General features: G+C 40.7%; 1 protein-coding gene across 4 annotated transcripts in view; it reads right to left on the bottom strand.

The window, feature by feature from the left end:
• Nucleotides 1–2,003: 2,003 nt before the first annotated feature.
• The window catches only part of LOC121297911 (casein kinase II subunit alpha), a 39,141-nt gene continuing 31,090 nt past the window's right edge, over nucleotides 2,004–10,054 (bottom strand). For all 4 annotated transcript variants that reach the window (XM_041224541.1, XM_041224542.1, XM_041224543.1 and 1 more), the window contains 2 exons: nucleotides 4,367–4,456; nucleotides 2,004–3,231 (listed from right to left, as the gene is read on the bottom strand). In XM_041224541.1, the coding sequence (XP_041080475.1) occupies nucleotides 3,122–3,231; nucleotides 4,367–4,456 (200 nt within the window). In that variant the 3' untranslated portion in view covers nucleotides 2,004–3,121. The remainder of the gene's footprint in view (nucleotides 3,232–4,366; nucleotides 4,457–10,054) is intronic.

Genomic DNA, 10,054 nt, shown 5'->3' with positions numbered 1-10,054 from the left:
TGTCACTCAGTAGTTGGGGCGGGTTTAAAGTATTCAAAACGAATCAATGATCGTTGTAAATCAGGAAGGACATTGCCCAGCTGCACTGGGATTGTGTTTTTTTTTTTCTTTTAAATGGGAAAGGGGTGGTCAATGTAACCCTTTCCACTTGTTTTCCGGTGTTTATTAGCTATACACAGATCTCCTTTTTTTATTTTTTTTTGGGGGGGGTAAAATCAGGAGCTCTAATTATACCCCTATTTGTAAACTAAAACTATTGTCATCTTCAAATAAAGACTTTGATATTTTAGTTTATATACTGTTGATCTTAAATTGGCTAGTTATTAGTCAAGTGGTCACTTGCTTGACTAATTTGTCATCTGAAAATAACACCTTCCCATCTTTCTGGAGAGCAGCCACTATAACATCTACTTTAAACAGGCAGTGAAAGTGAGGCTAGTAATTCCAGGCCTGGTTCAGTTCCTCCAGCACTCTCAAAAGACATTGAGAAGACCACAAATAGACACTGGATTACTGGATGCAACCAGCATGCTGAAACACTCGCAGAAAAAAGTAAAAAATCACAACGAGTTCTACCCTCCACGAGTAATAAACGAAAGTATGAGGCTTTAAACCAGAGTGGGGGGAAGCGTTTGCTTTCACTGAAAACAGTGGTAAACCTGTGTCTCATCTGCAACAAATTGATGACACACTAGCCTGTAGCCTACTACAAGAAGAGCAATCTCAAACATTGTGACAAAACAAATCACAACACATTTTCATCTGAATATCCTCTTGGATCAGGCTTAAGGTAGATGCTGCTTTCAGAGTTCAGTAAGGAAGCTGAGTTAACGACGCAAGGAAGGTTTGTATGGCAATCCTGAAATGTGGCAAACGTCCTTATTTAGATGAATTAATCGTTTTATGCAATTGGAGTGTTGGTGCTAGGCAAAAACAAAATGCATGTTTAAATGTTATATTACAGGTCTAAAATTATATTTATATCTTGCGTCTAGTCGTAAGCAGGTACTGTAATCCTTTTCAAAATAAATACAGTGCATTTGTCATCCACAAAGTCCAACAGTGTCTATGTAGAGGGTCGGATTGGGCTGTTTTTGTATTGAGTGTCTATGGACTGGTCGGGTTGGGCTGAGCTGTTTCCCAGAGTCCATGCAATATATTAACCTGGTGAATGATGATATAACATAATTGACAAGAAAAAATGTACTTTTCTGAACAAAGTCCTTTAATCTATCGTATCATATCTCTTGTGCGTCTGTAAATTATGATCCTCAAGTACACGTATGTCTAATGATAGGGCTTGCATTTTTCTGTTTTGTTTTCTAGACATGTACAAAATACTGTATAAATGACATGTCTTTTTAAGAAGCGGGTTGGTTTTGAGACGGCCTTTCACTTGATTCAGATTCCGAACTGAAATGCAGGGTTGATTTTTATAGGACAATGCGGATGGAACTTAAGAAAATCAAATACAGCTCTGTATCAAACATGAAGAAGTAACTCAAAGTGCACCATCTACACAGAAGAAAATTCACAACCTCAGTATTGCAGCCACATTAGGCAAGAGGTCACTGTCATGGTTAGCAACACATTTACCATGCAGGGTTTGTATAACCCGCCAATATGAAGACACTATCTGAAATGGTTTCTGAGATGCAAGTCTTTGACCATCGGCAGCCGCTTTGCAAAAAGCCTGGCAGCTACTGGTTAGAGTACTTGACTGGGATAATCACAAAATACAGCTGTGTACCAAGAATGAAGGCAATATCTCAGAGAGTCAGGTCTTTATCTTTTGAGAAACAAATTTACGTGACTTCAGTAAGGTGGGCATCTTAGGCAAGAGGTGAAAGAGATGCCTGTAGGGGCCCTCTCACTGAAAACATGAAGAAACCTCAGTGGTGTACCAGACATGAGCAGGCATGCCACTAGAGGAGCTCCAAACTCATTCAAGTTCCCCTCACAGAGAAGCCTAAATATGAAATGACATCACACACCGACTTCAATTAAGCCTTGATAAATAAAACACAAATGTTTATTTACATAAATATTTCCAAATACTGATCTTCCACATAGGACAAATATATACAGGATGGCAGGGTTGAAAGAGCTTCATTAGACTGTAACATTCAGTATGAACAAAGAAACAATCCAAACGCTTATGTACAGCAGGGTCGAAGCTTACAAGGTATTCAATATTCCCATCAAATGGCACAAAAGGCAGAAGAAAGTCGCACTCTTCAACTTGGAACTGGCCTCCTCTACTGCATTAAGTGACAATACAGTTTGTAAAAAAAAAAAAAAAAAAAAAAAAAACCCCCAGACAAAAACTTAAGTGATTTGTTTTAACCTTAAATCAGATCTACCAGAAGAAACCCTATGTGACTATGACTCCAGAGGAATTGTATTTAGAAGGATATTAAACTAAAAACAAACAGTCTTTTGGCTTAAACAGCAGTTCGTGGTAGAAAATAATTTTTCAAGCACAACACTTAATGAATATTGTGCTCTATTTTTTTTTTTTATTATGTTAAAACTAACTACAGGTTTCCCATATTTCTAACAGTGTAAGTGAACAGCATTTTAAAGACAGTATCTATTTGAGCTGTTAATTATTTTGGTGTTGCTTTCCTTTACTTAAATGGCAGTCAAGTTTCCAAGTAAACTAGCATCAACTTTGGTTAGGCTACACGTGCTAATTTAAGTGAACGAAGGTGAGCAGCAGTTTAAAAAAAAGACGAGGTAAAAAACCAATAGATTTACCTTCGATTAAATTGCGCAAAAAATAAGATACTGTCTATAAAGGCTGCTTTTGTTACAACAAATGACATTAAGTGGGATCACTAAGATTCATATTTTATATATATTTATATATGTATATATCTCACAACTGTCAAATCCATGGAACCCATTTATATCTAGAACATACAAAAAATTCAAGTAAAAAAAAAAATTATATTAATTTAGCCATTTAGTTATTTTAGTTTCATCGAACTTAGAAATCCACAAGCAAAACTGTTCAGAGGTGCTGTCCCAGAAATCCTTTCTGCTTCCAAACCCCATTAAAAAAAGGGGAGGCAAGGAGGCCGCCACTCTGGCAATGGAACTGGGAAAGGAAGTGACGTCACTGCTGGACTCCGGCTGCCACTGGCGTCCCCAGGGTATTGGTAGCAGAAATGATGGGCGAACCAGCCATCGGGCCGAGAGGGGAGGAGGTTGGCATTGCAGAAATCCCTGGACAAGATACAAAACAACGGTTTCAATCCACTCAGAACTCCTCAACCCAACAGGGTGTGTTTACACAAGGTCTGACTTCAGTTAGGAGCTGGAGCTACAAAATCATTTCATACATTTCACCGTCATGCAATTCCGTTGACTATAGCTCTCAATGTGCTAAACGTACTCTCACTTTAAAATCTGGCACAACTCAAGGTTAAATCCAGTTGTGTGCCGGCCTTTCCTTCCACGCTGGTCAAATCTTACTGGCTACAAAACATGTCAGTCATTGGGGGAAGGGTCTTGTTGGTTACTGACAAGGCAAAGCCCTGAAAGGGTGGGGATAATCTTAGAGCCAGGTCGAGTCTCGCACTACGTGCCATGTTTTAAACCTCCGTAGCAAATGAATGTGCATGTGTGAACCATATGAATTACTGAGACCTCCGTAGTGAATGAATGTGCATGTGTGAACCATATGAATTACTGAGACCTCCGTAGTGAATGTGCATGTGTGAACCATATGAATTACTGAGACCTCCGTAGTGAATGAATGTGCATGTGAACCGTATGAATTACCGAGACCTCCGTAGTGAATGAATGTGCATGTGAACCATATGAATTACCGAGACCTCCGTAGTGAATGAATGTGCATGTGAACCGTATGAATTACCGAGACCTCCGTAGTGAATGAATGTGCATGTGAACCATATGAATTACCGAGACCTCCGTAGTGAATGAATGTGCATGTGTGAACCGTATGAATTACTGAGACCACTGTAGTGAATGAATGTGCATGTGTGAACCGTATGAATTACTGAGACCTCCGTAGTGAATGAATGTGCATGTGTGAACCGTATGAATTACTGAGACCACTGTAGTGAATGAATGTGCATGTGTGAACCGTATGAACTACTGAGACCTCTATAGAGAATGCATGTGCGTGGTGTGAACCGTATGAATTGAGACCTGTATAGTGAATGGATGTGCATAGTGTGAACTGTATGAATTATTGTTTTAAATGAAAATCCAGGTTTGCTATAACATGCACTTCTTTAAGAACTGCACACCTGAGACTCATGAGCGGAAGTGAAGTGGGCGAGAATCCTGGAATGAAGCTGTTAAAGAGCTCCAGCACCAGAAGGACGGTGCTTACCTGACATCATGCTGGCTGAGCTGACAGGGGTGCTCCCACTGGGCATGCTGCCTGAACCCCCCATTCGGGACTGCTCTTTCACTATGGGATCTGCAAAGACAACAGCACAGCATCATCCATGCTGCTCACAACTCAGCTCTATTTTAGGAGCCAAGCTTTCATGGCATTGGACTTACAGCACAGTACATTCTTATATTATAAAGGCAGTGCTTACAAAGTCATTTGGGGGCTTCAGCAGTGGTGGGGAGAATGCATTAGTCCCAATCAGAGACAGTTCTTATAATGGACTCGGTGCTGTAAATCAGACAACTCATTTCATTCAGTCAGGCCTCCATATTTTCCTTTTACTATAAAAAGCATTTATTTTCATATTGCCTTTTGTTTTACACTGACATTTCAAATGTAAAGGAAGAGCCACTTTGAACATTTGAGGGGAAGCAGAAAAGGACATCTTAACTGTGACCCCCAGAGGACTGCGTGCAGCCATCTATTAGAAGATCATTGACAGTAAGTAGGTAACACCCACACCCATTGGCATGGCTGTAAATTCAATTTCAGCTCTCAGCATGATACAGGAGATGACCATGACACAACAGTATGCACAGAGTGCTATAGATGACACAGGCGATGACCATGACATGTAACAGTATGCTCAGAGTGCTATAGACGATATAGCGGCAAGTTGGATAAGCAGCTCTCCAGATAAACACACACATGAAAGTGTGGCACAGATGAACAGATGTATGAACAAACAGAATGAGACAGTAATAATATGTGCCAGGTTAATACCAAGTTTCATGACAATTGGTGTTGGAAAACATGGAGCTAGAATTGATTAGCAGTTTGCTATGCATGTGGACTGGCAGAGCTATACTGGTGTTCTTTTCTGAAAAGAGACTAATATTGCAGATAGCAGACTGTTTGGTTCAAATTGCATGTACTGCTAACAATTGATAGAGACGTTGCGTCTACAAGCTTCATGCCCAGCATTGACTGCAAGCTAACAAGATGACAATGCTGTGGACCAGAAGGGGCCAGGCTCTAAGACTTTTGGAATGCAAAGCATAAAGGGGCGGGTAAAAGGCTCCCAGGGACTAGCTTTGGACCCAAAGGTTCTCAGGGAGAATAAGAGATAACGCCACTGGAATCAAAGGGTCTCAAGCAAAACGGAGAGATATGAACAAGGTGGACCATCTATACAGAAGGGTATTTAATGTCATGCAAACATTGTAAGGACGAGTATTCTGTTTGTCCTGTATCTGGGACCAGACTCCCTGCATATTTCAATAAACCTAACAACTGATTGAAGAAAAGGACTCTGTACATTTTCTTCAATCTACTTACTCACCATCCATTTTTTTAAGTTACATCATTGGCGAGCCACCTGCGGATTGTTTCCTGATACTTTTTTTTCCTAAATACCAGGGGGTTGATACTTGACTACGGAGAAACCTGTTTGTCCACCCTGTATCCCCTGCAGAGGACCAGGACAAAGCAGACAGAAGGAGACTTGTTCTACTCTCGGCTCAGAAGGTGTGGAGAATCTTTGAATCAGGACTTCAGCTCGAACATATAATCACGTACATTGGTGAGTAGTTACTAGTTTATTGTTTTATATGCAGTTTTTAGAATGTAGTGAGAATCAAGGGTAAAATAAGAAAGAGGACTTTTTACTTCTTGATAATTCATGTACATTGAGGACACAATTAGTTAAGACTGCTTAACTAAAAGTGTATTGACTATTAGGACTTTATATATGAAAGAGGACCTCTGGATTCCTAAAAAAAGGCACGAGTAAATCTTGTAGTGTTATGACGTGCCAGTAGAGTCTATTGGACTAGTTACATGGACTTGTATTGCTGGTACGGGCATACTCGGATTTATGTTTTATGTTTGTTTTTGAGAGGATTTGTTACACCTGTTTTGTCTTTGTTTTTACTGTTTGGTTTGTAAGTCACGATAAGGGGGCAATAGGATAAGCCTCTTATTTAACTGTCCACATTAGGTGGTACAAATAAGGAACAATCAGACAATAAGTTCCAGTTAACCCAATAGCACATACAAAAGTGTAAATTAAATGCGCAATAAACCAAAATAAAATGTTATGCTTCCTTAAGCATAGCTTTAAACACGGAACATTGGTAACAACAAGACAAAACTAAAACGTGTTGTTTTTTTGTTAGTTTTGCTGGGAGTCTGATCAACTCCAAATATGTTCAAAAATAATTGTGACGGTCATCGAATGGATGACTGGAGAATCTGGAGTATAGACTATGTCTTTAAACATGGCAAGGAGGGACCCTATACAAAAGACAGTAATGAACCAGTCAATACTATAGGGCAGGAATGTGCGTCTCGGAATGGAAAAGAAAAGCATAAGAAAGTGAAACAGGCTAATTGCATAAGAGCAATGAGGCAAAGTATTGAAGAATTGAAAACAAGATATGATTTTACAAGCGAAAATTGTAAGAAATTATCTGTTGAAAATGAAGGTTTGCGTGAGGAAATTAAGCGATTAGAATCAGTTACAAGTGCTTCCATGGTTGAAAGGTGATTGGCTGCCACACAACAATTAGAGATGCGTAAGGAAAACGCAACCCAAAATCAACAATTGATAGATTGTCAGAGAAAGACAAGTAATTTGGAATCAAGTTTGAAAAATGCACGGATTGCATATCAGGAATTATGGAATGTGTCTGGAAATAACAAAGACAGACACATTGTACAAAAGTTGAGGGAGGTACGTAAAAAAGAACGTGAACAACGACAGAATAATAAGGTTTTGCAGCGCAGAATTGCAGCATTGGGATTGGTTGATAATGAGCAAGAAACAGATAGTGAGGATAGCGATGGTCCTGAGGACTGGGATCCTAGACAGGAGAGTGAAGAGGATGAAGAGGTGGAGGACTTAGATGAGTTAGAGGACTTTGCTATAGCACCTGAGGAGGTTCAGAAACAAGAGGAAGGCACTAGAGGGGACTACATGTCCAGTATTGCAGAAAATGTTAAATCAAGGAGGCGCAATACTGAAAGAACAAAACCAAAAGGGAGAGTATATTTTGCAAGCAAATATGTCAAAACAGCTCCTGTAATGACTCGTAGGATACGCACAACTGGTACTTTGGACCAGAAAACTGGAATAACTACATATGATTATGCTGATGAACAGGTCAATAGGGATTTAACATTGTCAGAATTGGCTTTGATGAGAGAACAGTTGCCCAAATGGGATGGTAATACAGATCCTACACCTTTGTGTGAAAAACTGTGTGGTATACAACGTACGTTTAATCTCACTGACAGGGATTGTTGCAAAATCCTGAGTTCAGTATTACCAGTTGAAGTGATTGCACCAACTGAATTTACACCACCAGGTGCTAACCCACAATATCCAGGACATGATGAGAGAGTTCGATTAATGTGTGTGGCTGCTAATTATCGTCATGCACCAGATCTCAGTAAGGTTCTTAACGCTGTTCCCAAAAAGAGACAACATCCTACTGACTTCATTCGAAGTTTTGTGCAAACGTATAATACCCAAATAAATAAGATAACAAGAAGAATAAAAAATCTAAATAAGATCTGGTGCAACCAATTACCTTCAGAAGTCACATAATTAGTTAAAGAAAGTCCACCTGTGTGCAATCTAAGTGTCACATGATCTCGGTATATATACGCCTGTTCTGAAAGGCCCCAGAGTCTGCAACACCACTAAGCAAGGGGCACCACCAAGCAAGCGGCACCATGAAGACCAAGGAGCTCTCCAAACAGGTCAGGGACAAAGTTGTGGAGAAGTACAGATCAGGGTTGGGTTATAAAAAAATATCCGAAACTTTGAACATCCCACGGAGCACCATTAAAGCCATTATTAAAAAATGGAAAGAATATGGCAACAAACCTGGCAAGAGAGGGCCGCCCACCAAAACTCAGACTAGGCAAGGAGGGCATTAAAATCAGAGAGGCAAAAAAGTGACCAAAGGTAACCCTGAAGGAGCTGCAAAGCTCCACAGCGGAGATTGGAGTATCTGTCCATAGGACCACTTTAAGCCGTACACTCCACAGAGCTGGGCTTTACGGAAGAGTGGCCAGAAAAAAGCCATTGCTTAAAGAAAAAAATAAGCAAACACGTTTGGTGTTCGCCAAAAGGCATGTGGGAGACTCCCCAAACATATGGAAGAAGGTACTCTGGTCAGATGAGACTAAAATTTAGCTTTTTGGCCATCAAGGAAAACGCTATGTCTGGCGCAAACCCAACACCTCTCATCACCCCGAGAACACCATCCCCACAGTGAAGCATGGTGGCGGCAGCATCATGCTGTGGGGATGTTTTTCATCGGCAGGGACTGGGAAACTGGTCAGAATTGAAGGAATGATGGACGGCGCTAAATACAGGGAAATTCTTAAGGGAAACCTGTTTCAGTCTTCCAGAGATTTGAGACTGGGACGAAGGTTCACCTTCCAGCAGGACAATGACCCTAAGCATACTGCTAAAGCAACACTCGAGTGGTTTAAGGGGAAACATTTAAATGTCTTGGAATGGCCTAGTCAAAGCCCAGACCTCAATCCAACTGAGAATCTGTGGTATGACAAAGATTGCTGTACACCAGCAGAATCCATCCAACTTGAAGGAGCTGGAGCAGTTTTGCCTTGAAGAATGGGCAAAAATCCCAGTGGCTAGATGTGCCAAGCTTATAGATACATACCCCAAGAGACTTGCAGCTGTAATTGCTGCAAAAGCTGGCTCTACAAAGTATTGACTTTGGGGGGGGGTGAATACTTATGCACGCTGAAGTTTTCTGTTTTTTTGTTTTATTTCTTGTTTGTTTCACAATAAAAAATATTTTGCATCTTCAAAGTGGTAGGCATGTTGTGTAAATCAAATGATACAAACCCCCAAAAAATCAATTTTAATTCCAGGTTGTAAGGCAGCAAAATAGGAAAAATGCTAAGGGGGGTCAATACTTTCACAAGCCACTGTACATGCAAGCATCTATTGATACAGTACAGCAGGGCACTGTCACTAGACCCTGTTCCGTAAGGTACAGAGCAAGGCATACATGATTGTTTAAGAGACTGGAATGAGTCTGAAACAGATAAAGCACCAATAGAGAAAAAGGAAATCGCTATGATTGTTACCAAACAGGGTGGTGTTAAGTCAGGCTGTTTTAATTGTGGTAAGCAGGGTCATGTGTCAAAGGAATGTAAAAAATGTCTAAAATGTGCGCAAACTGCAAATGCGCTGGACATACAATTAATCAATGCTGGGCTAGAGGGAGATGTGCTGAGGGGCAGGGTCCACAACAAAAGCAACAGGATGTAAATTGCTCGAGGTTACCTACTGCACCTACACTGTTTTGTGAGGAACTGAGACAATTGTTACAGACCTTCTCAAATCAGGTAGGAAACAATGGCCAACATAACCCTTCCCACAGCCCACAGGAACCCCCACCTTCATCTGCCCTATGAAGGGGTCAGGCCTCTATTGCAGCAGTGAGTTATATTACTGCTGACAAGGAGGGCCGCCCATGTGTTAAAGTTTTGGCTGGAGGCCGTCAAGACACATTTCTGATAGACACAGGGGCTGCTTGCTCTCTCACTTACCAGACAGACCTACCATCCAGTGGGAGGTCTATTCAGCTTGTAGGAGTAAGAGGTGTAACCAAAGCCAGAATATCCACTCCAATTACA

Source organism: Polyodon spathula, chromosome 23, assembly GCF_017654505.1.
Source record: "Polyodon spathula isolate WHYD16114869_AA chromosome 23, ASM1765450v1, whole genome shotgun sequence".
NCBI classification, from domain to species: Eukaryota; Metazoa; Chordata; class Actinopteri; order Acipenseriformes; family Polyodontidae; genus Polyodon; species Polyodon spathula.
The sequence above is the reverse complement of the archived record's forward strand: the minus strand, read 5'-3'. Positions and strand labels throughout refer to the sequence as shown.